The sequence below is a fragment of the Echeneis naucrates genome, chromosome 11, assembly GCF_900963305.1.
Source record: "Echeneis naucrates chromosome 11, fEcheNa1.1, whole genome shotgun sequence".
In the NCBI taxonomy this organism is placed as follows: Eukaryota; Metazoa; Chordata; class Actinopteri; order Carangiformes; family Echeneidae; genus Echeneis; species Echeneis naucrates.
Window position 1 is genome coordinate 5,720,867 of NC_042521.1, and position 18,650 is coordinate 5,739,516.

Here is an 18,650-nt window from a genome sequence, read left to right on the forward strand (position 1 = left end):
ATACGCTGCTCTTTTAATAGCAAAGGATGGCTGAGAACATAGTGTAGCTTATTTGGCATACAAGGGAAGACATTTTCCTGCTGTACATCAATGAGTGAATAAAATAAAGCTAAATTAATTTTTTAAATATAAAAACGCAACTGCCAATTTATTTTTGAAGAATGGTTTCCAATTTCAACTATCCATAATTTAAGACAAGCCAAATGAATGCAGGGCTACAAATACTTGTGGCAGATATACAGGACATGTCCTGTGACTTCTGTAAAGAAAAATGGTAGAAGTTGTGTCCATGCACACTACTCTGTAGGTCAGCATGCTATCCATTTCTCTTGAGAGAGAACTGTTCTGTATAGAGCCAATCAAAACAGTTCATTTAGTTTTTTTCTTCATCTTTCCATGAAGAATGAACCGCAGTCTTGCATCATGAGCACAACAGTGATTGACAGCCAGACAGCCGCCTACACTAAACAAATCTGAATGTGCAAACATTAGCTTTCTCATCCGCAGTAAGCTAACTAATAGAAAGCCTCACCAATGGAAAAAACAGACACACAGCTACTTAGCAGCTTGGTCGTCCAAAGTACTTACTCGTAAAACAACTTGTGGCCATTCTCTAAAATAGCCTATGTAATTGAACATGTATGTGCACTATATGCCCATTCAGTCTTAAAGTAAAGCAGAAGGCATGGGGCTTCTACATATCGAGCTCTTAACTTGTTTGAGGGCTCACAATAAGATCAATTTATATTATTTATTTAATATTTTATTTAACCTGGGTGACATAATTTGAGTTACTTTGATTTTGCTATAGTTTAGTGTAAACAACAAATTTCAACAATTGAAGGCTTTTCCTGCAGTTACTTGGACAGACAGATAAACTTTTGCAGGAACCGTTACTCATTTGAAACAGCTTACGGCACTTTGAGTCATAATATTAATTGCTCACAGTCTACGCGAGACAAAAAAAATAAAAATAAATAAATAATTAAATCTGCTTCTAAATGCCCACTGTCAGATCAGGTCTCCTTTGTAGAGACAGAGCAAAATAGTCAACATGAGCATAAGCCCAGTGCAACCCAGAGCACTTGTTTTATGTAGAAGTCCTTAATGATCCACGCAGTTTAATGAGCAACCATGCCAAATAAAAGACATCACCGGGGGGCTTCCTGACTTTGTAAAACACAGAAAGAGCTACTCTGTCATAACTGTGACTCTGCATGCATAATTGCAGTAGAGGAAGAGGACAGAAATTTGTTTAGTGGGGGGCAAAATTATAGTGGTAATTTCCAGTAGAGGACAGACTATGAGCCTTTTGTGATTTTGCCAATTACATATCACCCCAGACACAGTAAAGCTTGCACACTTCAGGATTTCTTTTCCAAGAATGAATTGCTTGTGGCTAAATAGAGATGGTTTTTGCTGTATGCACTTCTCATTCCCTTGGTCCTGGCATCCAAAATGCATACCAACACAGGGACGAGGTTTGCTCAGTAGCTGAGTCAATGCAGTAAGAGTTTTCAAAGTGCAAGCAGAGTCACTGTAGTCTGAGTTAACAACTTTATGCAATTTTATTCTGTTTTACCAGTTCCCACGAAAACAGCTGTGTGACCTATATTTGTCTCTTTGGAGAAAAGCTGAGAGCGTAATAAACCTTTTCCAGTCTCTCTGACATGAATGGCCAACTGTGGACTTTTTCCCCCACTGATTCATGTCTGCCTGTTACTGGGAAGCAGCTACAATTGCCTTACTGCTTCTGATCAATAACATTAAGGTTAAACAGTGATGTTTAAGAATGACAGCGCTTTCTTATGAAGCATATGAAAGGTCTGATAGGCAAAGGGTCATTACGACTGTGAGTGCTGCATCGAAAAATTCCCAATAAACAGAAATCTTATTGAAGTTGCACTGAAAACACACAGCTGTCTTAATCTGACTTTGATAATTCAGTAAAGATGAAACTCAAGCAGCACCAGCACTCACAGATAATGTATCTGTGTGAAATGCACAGTGATAGCATCTTAGTAGAAAACAAGGGCTCCGGGCAAATGAGATACATAAAAGACAACAATGAGCTCATCCTGGATGAAAACTCCCCACCCTCTCTCCCCCACGACCAACAGATTTGGAGTGGTGAATGAAAGCAAAGGCTTCCGTTCACTCTTGTCTGGGTAGCAAATCTCCAAATCCCAGCCAGAGGGGGAAACAGATCCAGCACCTTATTGCAGGGAGCCTTAGAGATGGGACTGCAGTTCAATCGCAGCCAAATTCAGCTTTTGTCTAGCAGGCCCCATCAAATAGGGCCCAACCTTCTCTGGGAGTGCTATAATGACATTATGCCAGCTCTAGCTGCAGCAACTACACGCAATGTGCGAGTGTGTGTGTTTGTGTGTGCGGTTTAGACGAAGAGAGAGGGTGATGGAGAATGAAAAAGAGACAGATGACTCTCTCAGCCCGAGAGTCTTGATTGAACTGCGGCCCAGAAATGCAGAAGAGGGAATCGTCCTGTTGATTTCCCTCTGCAACTGAATGATGCTGATGTAGACAGCAAGACTAATGTCGCAGTGTGAACAGGCCAGCACCTCTGAGAGACAAGCTTTGTACTAATGTCACTGTGTCCCCTATTAAGTTAAGGAGACATCTTTGTTTAAAGATTAGAGAGCCATCTTCCTTTTATCAGTTATGTTGCAGAATTGATATACTGTGTACCTTCAGCAGCGTGCCCTGGTGTGGGGACTAATTTACCCATACTCATAATGAAATGAACTTATTAACAACTCTGCTGGACTAGAGCAGCCCAACTTCTCCCAGTCTGAATAAAATGTTAATTGGGTTGAACCAACCATCCAAAAACATTCCCTCTGAGGAAACTTACTGGATGGAAGAACATCTGGCTAATGGCCACCTCCTGGCCCAAACACTGGCCTCACCATAAGGCACCCTGGTGCAACAGTGCCAAAGTCCACTATTTGTATTATAGTCAGCAGTCAAGGACAAGCCTGAAGAATTTTGGTTTAATCAATTCAAAGAAAAGATAAATAAGTAAACATTATTATAAAATGCAATTTAAATGAAGAAAGCCTATTTATCTGGGCTACTATTACATAAATAGCTATCTCTAGTAATGAGGAGTCTGGAAAATGATCATGGTCAACTTTATTTTTGTTTTATCAACATGTCAGCTCCAGGCAAAGGTGAAGAATACTAAAAGCATCCAGTGAAACTGCCAAAAACTAAATAAATAATTTCTCCTTAATTTCCACGAGTTTCCAAAAACACATTGACACTCAAACACTTATTTTGAAAGTTGAACAGCTCAATACCTCTAACGAAGAGAAACATAGATGAATTTTGGCACCCAAAAAGCACATGATGTGACAGATGGCAATAGTAAGAGCTTTATCAAAATCTAATATTGCTTGACAACCTCACTGGCACATTGACTGACTCGGGGGTGAGCATGCAATCACACTGCCTTAAAATTACAGTTTACAAAATTATTTTTTTTTTGCATTATCTTTTCCAACAAACTTTTAAGGAACTGGGTTGACAGATGACAGAACTACCCAGGGCCTCAACAAGTTCAGCTGCCTTTGAAATGAGACCAGGGTAGTTGGGGGGGGGGGGGGGGGGGGGGGGCTTAGATCTAAGACTAAGAACAGGACTAAGTTACAAAGACATAGGCATGGGAACAGAAAAGAAACCAAAGAAATGGGCAAATAAAAGTTTGCCCCTTGGATTGAAAAAGTATATTTCAAGGTTAAGATAAGCAGACATGGTAAATGAAATCCTATTGATGGTAGTAAATGCCATATTGCTGGAGCTGCATTGAAAGCGAAATTTCTAAATCTGAGGTCAGTTATCACCTCTGAGTGAAATCATATCAAGTGCCTAATGATTACCTCCATATATTACCATGAAGCTTTGAAAGTATTTTTCATGGGTAGGTGCCATCATCAGAGCTGGATGCATTCCTTAAGTGTCAGAAATATACTCCTTGATCTCACTAACTAGAGTGCATCTGCTTAAAAAGAAATAAGCTTTGAATGTCACAGGTTGAGATGAAAAACTCTAAGATGAAGATGAAACCATCACAACCCTACATTAACTTCACAGTTTTTGATTTTAGTGTCAAATACAAAAGGGCCAGGGAGGGAAAGGCAGTGCTTGTAACAGAGAGAAGAGAAACAAGAAAACAGAATATATATATATATATATATATATATATATATATATATATATATATATATATATATATATATATATATATATATATATATATATATAAATAAATAAATAAGATTACACTATAAAATACTACCTTTACAGAGCACCCATCACCTCATATGAGCATAAAGCTGGACATGGTCATAGTAAAAAAGCTCTTAATAAAAGACAGGTCCTCAGGAGAAACACCAGATGTAAAAACAGGCAGCACACAGCAAGCTCGTAGCTTTGAAGAATTTTTAATTATTATTGAATCATTCAATTTCACAAGGACTTGGCCGCAGAGTGCTGGAATCCAAGCTCAGCCAAGCATAAACAATCCACTGTATCATTTCCTACAAAGCATCAAAACTCATCTCAATTCCTGCCATTCGCCTGTGAATGTCACTCAAATGTTTGGAACCTGATTTTAACGAAACTTGGGGCTGTCCTGTACAACATGAACAAGAGCTTTTGACTACTGATTATCCATGATGAAAATGTGTTCATATTTACATGCAGCTCAATTTTTTTTTTTTTACTTACAGCAACGGCGGAAATGTGCACACAGACTAAATTTCATAAAAAACAAAACAATTTTCTCAAAGATACAAGACCATGGTTCTTCTTTTTCTCCTGACAAAAAAATTATATGATAAGAGGAATGTGAACGATCTGTTGGCATAGCCATGGCATCCATATGGTGGATGACTCAGAAAGTGAATTAGAATGCCAAGCTGCTGCTGTGACTCAGAAATGTCCAAGTCCAAGAATTGTTGTCTTGCCCCCACCACCACCACCAAGCAAAATCACGGCTTGGCAAAAATGTGAACAATGAAGGGTGAGGACTTCTGAGATCAAGCTTCCAAGGTATCAGTTGAAGGCAAATCTAAGCCTCCAAGTCAAGGGGGTCAGTCCATGCTGTGGTTGAGAAAGGAGCACAGCCGGCATGAGGGAGTATGGCACTCGGGACAGTGATTAGCATTTTGAAGGGAAAAGTCTTATGCTTTTGTGGCACTACATGTCTCAAGGACATGTTAAATCAAAGAGCTGGCTGAGGGGAAAAGAAAAGAAAAGAAAAAAAAACATGTTATTTATTAATTTCAGCAAATCTGTTATGAAGACTTGGCTAGATCAGGAGGAGGCATCATAAAAGGCAAAGTGAGTAGGCAGAGTTGCGTCTCTGCTGACTGAATTTCTGCAAGATGAGCCTGCAAGTGGAATGAGAAACCATTCTGAATGTATTAAAGTCTTAATTAGTTCAAATATGACTGGATATGTAATATTTTTGTCACAACATTTGGTAGCACTAATGCCCTTTTCACACACAGATGAATAATGGATGCAAAAAGCAGTTCTTGCCACAGCACAATACTGATACTGTATCACTTGCTTGTAATGTCTTGGTTTGCTGCAAACTTAATGTCATCTTGCTATGCCCGTGAAAAACAAAATACCAATTGATACTTTAATTCAAAAATTTCATCATTTTGTGGTTTTCCATTAAAAATTATTTTCTTCCTTGTGTTCTGTAAGCATTTGTATCCTCAGTGAGTGACTAAGTGTACAATCGTGGTGCAAGTTTAAGGGGTCAGGCCACTTCTAAAAGAAATTACACCAAAAGATCAGTACTGCTGCCTGAGATGTCAAGTCAGAGAACTGGCCACTTATCTTGCATACCCGTCTGTTCCAGATCAGCCAAATTGTACAGATCAACTTCCTCATTACTAGATGCTTGACGACTGAACAAATATTAGTCATACTCTGTACCTCTGGGAGTTTCATTGTGTAATATTCTTCTCAGACCTGTTTCACGTAGGATTAGCCCAGACTTGCTCTGTGTGTTTCCTTTACTACAAGTTTATGTGTGAAGTTCAAACCATAGTTAAAAAAAGAAGAAGTTACATTTCTTGAATTCGGCCTGTCAATACAGGCCAGGCTCTGTTGTTACAGTTTCAACTGATTAGTAGGTCTACCACTGCCAAAACTGGGGAAAACAGTTTTTGGCCCTGTCAACGGCACCCCAACTATGATCAATAGGCACCTCGTCTCGTTTTCATGCCATTCAACCATCCTATCTATCTCTGTCAAATGAAGTAAAAAGCACTCTGTGATAAGCCTATAATCCTTCACTTGATTGTAAACTGGTTGCGTTTTTTTTTTTTTTTTTTACTTGAGATGTCTTGGGCTGAAACAAACTGTTTATCTAATAGCCTGAAAGTGCACTGATGCCTGCTGTGGGTTGCCTGGAGCCACAATGAGTCATGCTTTTCTCAAAGCACTGCTTGGATTTTTTTATAGCAGCAGGTTAGCTGCAAGCCAACAATGCCCACAGTTTCCATGAGGGAAACCTATTCTCAGCGAGCACTCACATGATATTGTGCCTTCTGTCACTCTGACTGGCCCAGAGATGGTAGTGGAAAGCAGGTGACACTGACCCAAAGTTTCTGGCAGAAAAAAACTCAACTACAGTATCGCTGGGACTTGAGTCTTTCCTCTTGAATACATAATCAAATAAAATGTCTAAATTGTCAAAATGCAAACTTCTCCTTCCATACCATTGACAATGACATTGCAATTTAGCAGAAAGAAAACTCTAAAAAGGTATAAATTCCGCATGCTTCATGGCAGTGGTTCCATCTTTCTTTATGTTCATCCTTGCATCTTTGTTAAAACCGCCCACAATGGATATTAAACATCCATTATGGAAAGCAAAGTCATGATGAAACCCTGAGGGAGGCTGCATTTCTATATTAATTTTCAACTTGCTTGTAATACAATCTGCAAATTGTTGCCGTGGCCTTTAAATCAGGCCCATTTGAGTATTTCCATAACGGTCATGTCTCGCCTAGACTACCTGCCAGCTGCTCCACTTGATAACCTAGATGATATGACAGCCTCCTGACAGGCTCGTCTTTCTCGGCCACTCGCAGACTGACAACCTATTCCAGCTGTTATTCCATCCCACTTGCCACTACTTCATTCATCCATCTGTCATTTCGCTTCCTCTGCCCCAAACCCTCTTCCATCCACGCCTCTATTTGTCTGTACCCTTCCACCACAACACAAGGTAACTCGGGGCTGTTGTGTCCTTCCCTGGCTGTCAGTCATTCTGCTGACCTGAAACATAGCCATGGCTCCAGACCATAATGCTCCATAATGTCACACCAGGTGAGCCTGCGAGTGGTTAGGGTGAGACAATGAACCCATTCTCTCTAAATGGGCTCGCAAGAATGAACTGCAACAGCTGTACAATGGACACATCTGCACCCAGAGAACATGAGACAGGTCACTAGCAGAATGAAAAGATGTTGGCAATCATTAAGTTAAAAAAAAAAAGGAGGGGGGGTTAATAGATATTCAATCCCTAATACTGAAATAACTGGTTAAAACTTCACAAAAACTGAAATACAAGTCTCTGTGTATAAACACCATTATAATAAGCAGTTCTTCAAGGTTTCATTCCCTTCACTTTCACTTATGTAAATCTGACTCCTCCATAACAGCCCACTATCCACAAGGCTGAACACCACCCTATTGTAGCAAATGACAGAAAATTTGGAAATCAAGATACCACTTCTGCTGATGAATTATATTTACAAATTATAATACAAAATATTTGCTGAATCCCATACATCACATTATAGCACATAGGTTTGAAAATTAACTAAAATTATATGTCTTGCAAGTATTTTGACAGATACAGCAATTTTCATTTTCATAGAAAATAAAAAATAAATACATTTATATGAAACGTCTATATAGGTGTAAATTATGAGTCTTGCTGGGGAAGTAGCTTCCCTTCCATCTTCAGAATATGATGTGTAGGCTGGGCTATCGCTGTATAGAACCACATTGCTTCATTTAGAGTGGTATATGGTAATATATTTTAAAATGGATACTGCACAAGGAAGTAGTCCGATTTTGATAAGATTTTGATTAATTATTCTGCCAAAAGAGGAGACTGAGTGTCTTTTGAATTTGGATTGTTGTATTTTTTTTTCCCATAGAGTTTGAGAGTTCAAACAATTACTCAACAAAATAAACAGCATCTTAAACCATTGTGAAAGTGTGAATTAGTTCCAGCTCTAAACACATCTGTTCCATCCCCACGCCCCACAAACATAACAGTGAGCACAAAGTACATGACTTCCCATTGGCAAGTCCTCTCTGCATTTGATACATCCTAATTTGTTCATAGCTATGAGAAGCTACTGTTCTGGGCCTGAGGGAGCAGCTGTGTTTCGAGGACAGTGTCTTGGTCAAGGCAACAGTACTTTTAATTCTTAACACTTTTTTGTTGGTGTAGGAGGGACACAAAGCATCCAAAACAAACCCATTTAATCACAGGGTACAATGCAAAAACAAAAAGCCAAAAGGATGACAGTTCCACAGAACACAAATGTAACTACGGAGGACATTGTGGAGGACAGAAACAGAGTGTTGGAAAAAGCAGAAGTCATTTGAGGAAATACATTTATCATTGCTGAGATTAGTTTTGGTATATGCACTGTCTGTGTTTGAAAGACAGAAATACACTGAAATCAAATGCAAGGAACAGGAACCTTACCTTTGAACAAGGGAAAAGAATAAAGGACTTCCAATGAAGACATAAAATCTAAATGACAGAGCACAAGCCATTTAAGCTTTGCCAAGCTGACAGCTAACCAATCATCGAAACCGGGGATTCAGCCAACGGGCATAACAACACACGCAGAATTAAGCAGGCAAATCTTAATGTGACACATCAAGGGGCAACTCAGGGTGGGCGATATGACCTAAAATTTATATCACTGTATTCTTGTTGTTTGTTTTTATGCTCACAGTATTATATCATTGTATTCCAAAAGGATTATTCCACACACGATGTTACCTGTTTTAACTCTACTGCAGACTAACTGTGAACTGCCCTCCATCCCTCCAAAACAAGGAAAAACCACCAGCCCAATCAAATTTTTACTTTGTCATCTATAGTTGAAAGCTAGTGGCATAACAAAAACCATTAAATGAAAGCATTGAGGAAATAAATATTTGTATTTCTTTTACTTGAACTCTTGCTTAGCAAAAGTGGACTGCAGCACTGCTTACATTTTAGAGTTGTTAATTTCTCCCTCATTATTGATGTATCATCTTGCAAACCACAAGTCATTCATTATTAATCAGTATTCATTTTCATGACCCAAACACATTTTCCATTATGTGCAATGAAAGAAAACAGATCTGAAGATGTACAATAATTTGCAATAGAGTTCCAGCAAGTGTTATAGATCCCTTTAAAACAAAGTTGTACAGACAAATGTTAAGAAATGTCAGCATTTTTAAACACATGCAATCTGAGAACAGCATAATATCAGAAAAACAGGCACTCTTGTTCTTACAGCTAAGAAAGGTTTTGTGATAACTATGTAGCAGACCATACTAACTCACAGAGAGAAGAGGAATTAATTATTATACCAATGATTATGACTACCTGACCTTCACAATAACCTGTACTTTGGGTTTTATTTCATTAGGCTACCTACCTGGGATTGCGGCTGGTGCTAAACAGGGCATTTATGGGGAGTTTCTGCAAAATGTTGAAGGGATTAAACTGAAAGGAGAAAAATTACTCAAGGATAAGCTGAGTTGAGCGATTTGAACTATTCAGTAATGCTTCAGAGATGCTTTAAGCAGCTGATCTTATTAAATGGGCTCTGCTGTAAGTAGTCTATCAGCTACTGAAGACATTCAATTTAACCTGAGGCAGAGGCTGACAAAATAATAAAAATCAATCCCATCCTGGCTCATTTAAAGAATAAAGCACTGACATTACACGTGGACATGCACACACAAACAAACTGATGAAGCAGTTTTTTGGAACAATGAAACCTCTTTGGCTCCCCCACCAAAACCTCCCTCAGATTGAATGCCTGGCAGGCATTAATTTCTTCTCTCCCTCTACACCTCCTGCCATCCTACCACTGTTTCTCTCACTCCTCCTTTCTTCTCAGCTCTGTATGCAGGTGCGCTCGCCCACAGAGATGCATGCTGACTCCTCTCAAGTAAGAAGACAGGGATGTATGATAAGCAGAGATCCATTCTGTTCCTTCTGCCCCACTTACACCACCCTCATCCCCCACCAAGCTCCACCTTTCATCAAGAGGGCACGAAGGACCACTTTAAAGCCAGCGTGGAGGAGAACTGACAAAAAGACACCAGTCAGAGCCAATATTCGAGAACTGTAACAATGATCTACAGTAACCACAGTCAAAGTCACATAACTGTCATGACAAGCAGATATAGCTTTCCTCAAGTATAGCTCCTTCCCTCTCGGGATAAACCCGACTTATCCCAAGGGTTGGCTTCGCACATGCATCATCTAAAACTGTTGGTTTTTGTTTATTCTTACAAAGGTTCTCAACTACAAGTGAGTCAACATCTGACTTTGTAGCCTTTTTCCGAAGATCTCAAACTACAAATACTCTAAATTGACTTGTTACTTGTCCAGTAAGTCTGGCTTCACTACGTTATTCAATCTCCTTGTTGGTACTGGGGAAATTTTAAGATGATGACTGATGACTAGTTATGCACCTCCGGTACTATGCAAGGAACATTTTTAATGGAAGTAGACACTCATTAAAGCAATCGCAAGGATTGTAGTCAATTACAACCTTGCATTTGTACTTATTCTGTTTTTCTTTTCGCCCCACAGATGGATGAGTTCTGTAGGCTGGATAGTCATGGAACAACAATCATGTCAAAGCATACATGACAACCCAAAAACAGCTTAACAAAAGCTGCATTAACCACGCATCTCCACTCTGCGTGACACAAACTGATGTGCCAGTGTGTGCATGAAGTTTGACCGGTGATTCCTGCGGCACTGTTTGCAAATGAGAACACAGAGGAAGAATTTTGTTCCGTTACTTGGTTTTTTCCAAGGCCCAATCCATGATCAGTTCCAGTACTGAATACAGTATTAGACAGTGCTATTTGAAGTTGCATCAAGACCAAAGCCAGAGAGACATTGGATGATAATCTGCTCCAGAAAAACACACCAACTGTGTGTCTTCACATCACTTGTGTGCCTGTTGCATTACTACCGCTGCTAGGTCTCTTTAAATAGTTTGTAGCAGGGCTTCACAAATATGCAAAGAAATCGTATTGTAAACATTTTTGCAGATATTGTAATTGCAATATGTGACTGGGATATCAGTTGAATTAGTAGTTTAGCATTTCACATTTTTACTGGGGGAAAAAAAAAAGAATAATTTTTTAGGGTAAAACAAACATGCTCCTATCTCTGACCATTAAAGGGTAATGGGAAAATTTGGGCTTTGTGTAATAATGTTAATATTTACTGCACCTACTTGTTGGCACCAGAATCATTTGAATAAATGGACTGTCGGCATTATAAGGAGCACCCTCATGCCAACCAGTTGAACATTCACAATTTAAATTTCTAACAGACTATAACTCAAATTTGATGTTACAAAAAAAGAAAATTTTAATAAAGTCCGTGACATATGATATGTATTTTATGAATTATTCGTATTAATCAGTTTGAAGAGCCTTTGCCCAGATAAAACTGCTCACATAATCCTTTTATTTTAGCAAAACATATTTTTCCTAGAACAACCTTCATCCACAGCAGTGAAACCTTTGAAATAAAGACAAGCTTAAATTTGTTGTATTGATACAAATCCAGCATCGGCTCATTGGTGTTGCACTTAAGGCAAAAAAGAGGAACCGAAGTAACCGTATAAAACCTGCATTATTATCTTTACTGTCTTTTACCTGAAATGTTGACACACAACCAAAGTACCACCTCATTTTAGAGCCACACAGGCTGACATTTTGATGGAAATACTGTGCTCAGTTAACATTCAAAAAGTAATGATACTGTCATTTGCAACCAACAAAAGCAAAAGCCAAAAGCACTACAATGAGGGAGTCAGTAATGTTTTGTGTTCCCCCCCCCATACGTGGGTGGTGAAATTCCCATTTACATAGTTCTAGCTTAGGAGACCATTCAGATATTGCTGCTATGGAACTATGCCATAAAATGTAAATTTAACCAACTGAATTCAGCTGTGGAAGTCTACGATGTTGTAGCCAACATCCTAAATGTTGAGATGCAAGCACAATGTTTGAGTCTAATCGGTAGCTTGTGTTGGGTTCCTTCTCTGGCTGAAAGTTTTAAGAGTATACTATCACACTTACCTCTGAGAAAAGAGAGCAGTTGGAGCACAGACCACAAAGCTGTCAGGACAATGCTCTTAAAATCTCATTAGTGAATGGCTGCCAAAAGCCGCTAAAACACTGCAGTTAGGAAAGTTGGGGCAGGAGACCAGTTCAAAGTCATTTGAAATGAATAATAGCCATGGCTATATTGTCCTGTAGTTTGTGAGCAGCGACCTATGCTGAACTACTTTCACTCACATGTAATCACTTAACTGTCTTATAACAGGCAGTTGAGCTCAAATACAAATGTTGTTCTAAATCCGCAGCAGTCATTAAGTTTACATCCATCGAGGCATCTGTGACTCATGTGGCCTCTGGGCTCTCTTGGGAGGCAATCTTGCTAACACTTTCAGAATAACCTAAAACTGGCTGACAAGCAGATTGGGGCTAAGAATCTGGACCACCGGGGGATAGGATCCAGCATCAGTTATCTCCTTTCAGTGTGAGAGAAGGAACTAGTTTACCTTTATTATTAACCTGGACAGCATCTGAGAATAGCCTGCAAATAGCTGAATACATAAATGTTTTACCAAGAGGATGAACTCAGAATACAGGTTTTTGGAAAATTCAAGTAAGCTGGCATACACAGTCATACAAAATAAATCTTTCTGATGTTTTAATAATTAGATCTCTTTAATATTTATACCACTGTAAACAGAGACCTCTCTAGGATGCTAATAGCAAATCAAATCAGGAATGAAATCAAACTGTTTATTGTGCTGGCCAGTGCATTTCCAGTGTCTGATGTGTCTTCCTGCCACAAGTGTGGCCCATCGGAACATGTCTGGTGTGCCCTGGAAAGGAGCTGTGGCTCTCTCTCTCTCTCTCTCTCTCTCTCTCTCGCATGCAACACATCTCAGATTGACAATCTCCTCTCATTCCCATGCTGTGCTGGACACTAGTCACTTAATCATCAGGGACTTGACATCAAGACACCTTACTGAATAGAAACCAGTAAATAAAACAGTTCTTCAAAGGAGAAATAAAGGAATTTGTTAGCTTTCTCTATTCCTTTAAGTATTGTGATATAAATTCTGTGCAAGACAGACTTGTCTCACTGGCCTGAAGTATGGACAGGAGAGTCCGAGCCAAAACAATCCTTAGATTTCAGAGGTATGGTGTGACATTTCTAATAAGTTGTAGTGAAAATTCTACGATCTAAAGCAAGGAGTAATGTGAGTATAGGAAAATGACAAGGACGGGAACCCACTGGAACCTTTCCGCTGCAAGTAACTGGACACCATATCCATACTGAATCTTTCATAAGCTGTTGGACAGTCAGTCAGGGGTTAAGTAGGAATCAAAGCTCAAGCCAAGTGACTGGTAGGAAGATAAATCAAAAATTTTTCTCCATTTTCCCCAAACTTTAACCACAGTTCAGGTGATGCTTCGCCAGCAGCCATAGCTGGGATGACCTAATCAACTCTCAGCTCAGGGCTCAGCTCAGTGTCATATTTTGTTGCTGTTGTTTTTTTTTTTTTTTTTTTTTTTATAATAATAAAAAAAAGAGAACGAAAAAAAAAAATGGATGTGCATGTGAGAGCAGAGGAAAGCGAGAACAAAGTGAAAAGATGCTACCCCAACTAATTTTGCTGGCTTTTCAAAAAAAGCTGAGCTGGTATCATCACTTGCGGGGGCTATTTCATTTTCACAGCACTTAACAACTTACTACTGCAGGGACTTTTTTTATTTAAAAAGGTCGACTACATGAAGACATCCTGTCGGAAGCATTATCTGATGTGAAAGCTTAGTTTGAGATAGCGAAGGATTGTGCACTACTTCTGAAACTGCTGACACGTTAGGTGCTTAATCACTTGTTAGAGATTTTAAGTGTGTTTTCCAAGAAAAAAAGTTATTCTAGTACATCCACATTCTGCCGGATATCTAAAGAGAGGCAGGTGAAAAGCATATATGAAGGCAGTAGAAGCAGATACAGATGTGTTCAGGTTGTTTTATATCATGTTAGGCAGTTTTCCAATGCCTCTGGAGCTGAAAATCTTCTCTTGACCTAGTAACGCTGGAGTACTGGGTACAGTACAGCTGTAGAGGGCACAAATCCTACAACAGCAAGTGCCCCTTAACCTTTGCATATCACCTGAAGATCAAACTTGGACTTACTCCTAATATTCCAGCTAATATCCAATTTGACACGTACATGTATAATTACTTTCACAGTGCAGCTATTTTACCAGCTCAGCCACTTTTAGCCATGCAAACAAACATCAATGACAAGTCCACAATTATCAGTTTAAATCGAAATTTTAAATCTGAATAGAGAAAAAGAGGGATAAAAAATTGCCTCCATGTGATATACTATTTTTTGGACTTAGCTATTAAAACATAACATCCTCTATAACACATGGGAGATTCCATCTAGACCTTGAGCAAAGCCCAAATAATGTGAAGCAGCAGTTGCTCTGATGCTGACAGGTCAAAGATAGAAAGAGTACGAGTGTGAATGTGCATGTCTGTGCTGCTATACCACAGTATCCAGCTCATTATTTGCCTGACAGGGATGCTTCATCTCCTCTCAAACTCTACTGTCAGAACAGACTTTATCTCCTGACACAACCAAGTTGGTAGAAAGACTTGACTGCTTCAGCTTCCAATGTAGTTACAGAAAGGAACCAAGAACAAATCTGTCATTTCTGAGGAACACGAGTAGCAGCTCGACAAACCAGCACCTTAAAAAAAATAAAATAAAAGAGGGGGGGGCATATTGTACAGACAAGGTCAGAGAACATGACTATTCTACTGATTTACTGCTTCAGGAAAATTCATTTTTGAAAAGTGAAATACATTTCAAGTCAGAGAGAAACTTTTGAATTTAATTATGTTTATGAATGGATAAAACCAAAAAATCTCAACTGCATGCCAACTACAGCTTGCTTATTTGTTTTTCCCCAATCACCAACAAATATTCAGAAACCAAAATGAGCAGCAGGAAAGTCGCCTTGTAGCGTATGCAAATTGCTGAATAAGCTTGATATTTTAGCCCTTGTAAATCCATCCTCAATTCTTCAAATTTGCAGCTTGTTTAATGCAATGGTTAGCTGTGTGTAATCTGTAGGTATGCGCAGAGGAAAATCAACAACTGCATCCAATCACTCCGGCGACAGCAGCACTAATCATGCATGTCTGGGAATGACGGCCACTTCCAATCAGCTGCCTATGTGTCTGTAGTCACAAAATACAAGTTCTCTTTCCGCACAATCATAAAAGGTGCAGAAGTCATAATACTTGGTAGAACTAGAACTAAAATCATAAACACCTAATTTTCTGCAAGATAAAGACTAATCTCATTTCTTAGACTTAACAGAGGATGTCAGAATACATATTTTAATAGTGACCTACTTAGTATTCTGGGGAATATCATGCCCACTCAGGTAATGTTCGTGCTACTCTGTTAAAAAAATGGCTGAATTATAGTGGAAGTATAATTGAAGCTCACTTTCCCAGACCAGGAAAGAAATGTACGCTAAAGAATTGCTGATGTAAAAATGTAGGGCAATGATTCTCATCAAGCTAATCAGGGTTGTTGTGAGATTAATAAGTCATGGACAGCAGATACACAGTATTTCTGGTGTGCATCTGAATTGATTTGAATTTTTTTCCACAGACAAATAACAGATTTTGTGGTTAGTTTTACCATTTTAGACATTTATCCTTGACAGACAGCTCAATTCAAGTATGGCATAGTGTTCAGGATCCGAGAAAAAGAACCAATGTAGACTGCTTATGAATGTGAAAAGCATTTTGAAACCTTTGAACACCAAAGACTGCCTTTGACTTTGTTTCTGGACATGTTGTTAAAAGAACTATCCTTCCAGTTCAAGCTGTGCAACAGTAAAAAACGTACACCACTGAGTTGCCTTATACCTAGGCAACATAAATCATAATGTGACTGTGAAATACGGCAACGCCGCAAAGCTCCTATATGCATGCATGTATAATAATTGTATACGTAAAGAATGAAGAAAGAATACACTTTCAAGGGAGCCACGACACACAACTACTCGTTAACAGTGCAAAGGTCAGACATGGGTGCAAATTCCAGCCTCAAAGCAGGATCAAGCTCATCCGAACCATGTGGAAATTGTAAAGCTCTCTTAACCCTAAGCAACGGCCTCTGGCTTCAAAATGCAATCAAGTTATCAGTATAATTGAAGAGAGGAAATGTCACCCTGAACAAGACATAGCACCCGTCCTTGAAAATTAATAAATGAATGCATCAGTCATGCTGTCTGGTTGAATGCCACAGAGTGTACGGGAACAGAGAGGAAATGACAGTGCATTGCAACCGGGCGGATACTGGTGAGACCTTGTGACACTTTTACAAAGCGGAATAATCCTGCATTGTGATGACAGACAGTCCAGACCGGATCCGTTGGCTTCCGGGTTGCACGTAGCCTGCTGATGGGACGAGGACCGGCTAGGGTTTGTGCAAAAAAGTGTGTTTTTCCTGCATGCATTTCACAGTTTTTTTTTTTACATAAAACAAATCCAACAATAAGTTATGTCAGAGTGGGGAGAATCCCATGTGAAACTTCCTAAATTAAACATACAAGACGGCAATTTTAATCTAAATGCAACAAACATTTGAACTCCACCCTCCGAGAATGAATTGAGTTTTTTGTTTTTTTTTTTCTAAAACTAACCCAGGATTGCAGAAAAATCTCGCGCGGCTTCCTCTGATTAATCAAAATTGAATCTACAACTGAGGGCTGTTCGTATTTCCTCATTTTATTATTATTTATCCTCATTACTCCGTGAATGCTACAATTAAACCAGACTAGCTAGCAGCTCCGATCTTCGCATGTAAACGCCGAGGTCCGGTAAACTGAGTCCGCATCAGGCCACCGACACCCCCCCACACTCAAACTGCTTGTCCCAAGGACATGAGGGAAACAAACAAAACCAAAATAAATTTAAAAAAAATGCAGTTTATCGTGTGGAAACAACAGTTTCTTCCACCAAATGTTAATCCAACTACTAAGCAATGAGTTCCGCTCATTGCTTATTTGTTGGGTTGACTTCTGCAGCAAAGAGGAAAATAATGTATAAATGAGCATGCACAGCCCCCCCGGGGGAGATTTTGACCTAACCCCCCCCCCCCCCCCACCACCACCACCACCACCTCTTCCTCCCTCCTCCTCCACCTCTTCCTCCTCAGTCTTTCTCAGCCACTTTGCCTTCAATTGTTTACGGCCGGACCGACATGAGCTAGCTTACCATGGATCAAACTCGTGGATGATGCTCTCGAACCGGATCACGGCGAAAAGTCTGGAGCTGAATCCCGCCAGGCAGGCCAGAAAAAGGATACTAAATGAGAGCAGGGACTGCCACCCGGCCGGCTGTGTCAGTCCGCCAGACAGGCCTCCTTTGCCCCCACCTCCCCCCGCGGCTCCCGGCCGGCTGTTCCCGTGCACCGAGCCGCCGGCGTTGGCGGACGCTTTGTGCTTGCCGTCGCTGGCTGCGTGGTGCTCCGCCATTTCTGCGTTCCGCGTCGGTTGGGCTTTTTTAGCTCGGCCGTCCCTCCTGCCACGCTCTTCCTCCCCCCTCCTCTCCTCCTCGTCCGTCTCCGCTCCCGGCTGTTGTTGTAAACTCCTAAATCCTCTCAACACACATACAGGAATATGTCTACGGTTTTTTTTTTTCCTTTTTTTGTTTGTTTGTTTGTTTGTTTGTTTTAAAGTCGAGCCGACATTCAGCCGTTACATCCCGAAACGCACACTCATGCGCCACAGACGGAGCCGCGACAGTCAGTCCGCTCCGCTATTGAACGCCGGTGGAGAGGGGGCGGGGCGTATGCTGTGGGCGGGGCCTCGCCGAGCTCCGGCGGCCTGTCACAGATCGACAGGTACGAGGGGGCGGGGTTTTTTCAGGATGCTCCAATCGGAGAACAGCAGCGAGGAGACAGACAGATAAGTCCACCAATGGGAATTCACTATTCAATGGCAGGCGCTGATTGAATTCAGCGCCGCCCCTCCCCCTACTCCCCCCCCTCGTTATATATGGAATTGAGTCATTCTGGCGCTCACTGTAAATAAAATCCTTATTATATAAAGTTGGCCGTGTACAGTTGAAATAGTCATTTTTCATAGAGAATTAAAAAGAAGAGAGGAGCCCAAACCATAATGGGAGACAATTGCCCTTGCAGCTAAAAGCTATAGGCAGGCCCCCCGAAGATAAATCTTCAGTGGGAGCTCAATATTTCTGTTGCC

At 40.2% G+C, this 18,650-nt stretch overlaps 1 protein-coding gene across 2 annotated transcripts in view; it reads right to left on the reverse strand.

Moving 5' to 3' along the window:
- stt3b (STT3 oligosaccharyltransferase complex catalytic subunit B) overlaps positions 1-18,200 on the reverse strand; it is a 67,318-nt gene extending 49,118 nt beyond the window's left edge. For both annotated transcript variants that reach the window (XM_029514296.1, XM_029514295.1), the window contains exon 1: positions 17,659-18,200. In XM_029514296.1, the coding sequence (XP_029370156.1) occupies positions 17,659-17,918 (260 nt within the window). In that variant the 5' untranslated portion in view covers positions 17,919-18,200. The remainder of the gene's footprint in view (positions 1-17,658) is intronic.
- Between the last annotated feature and the right edge of the window lie 450 nt (positions 18,201-18,650).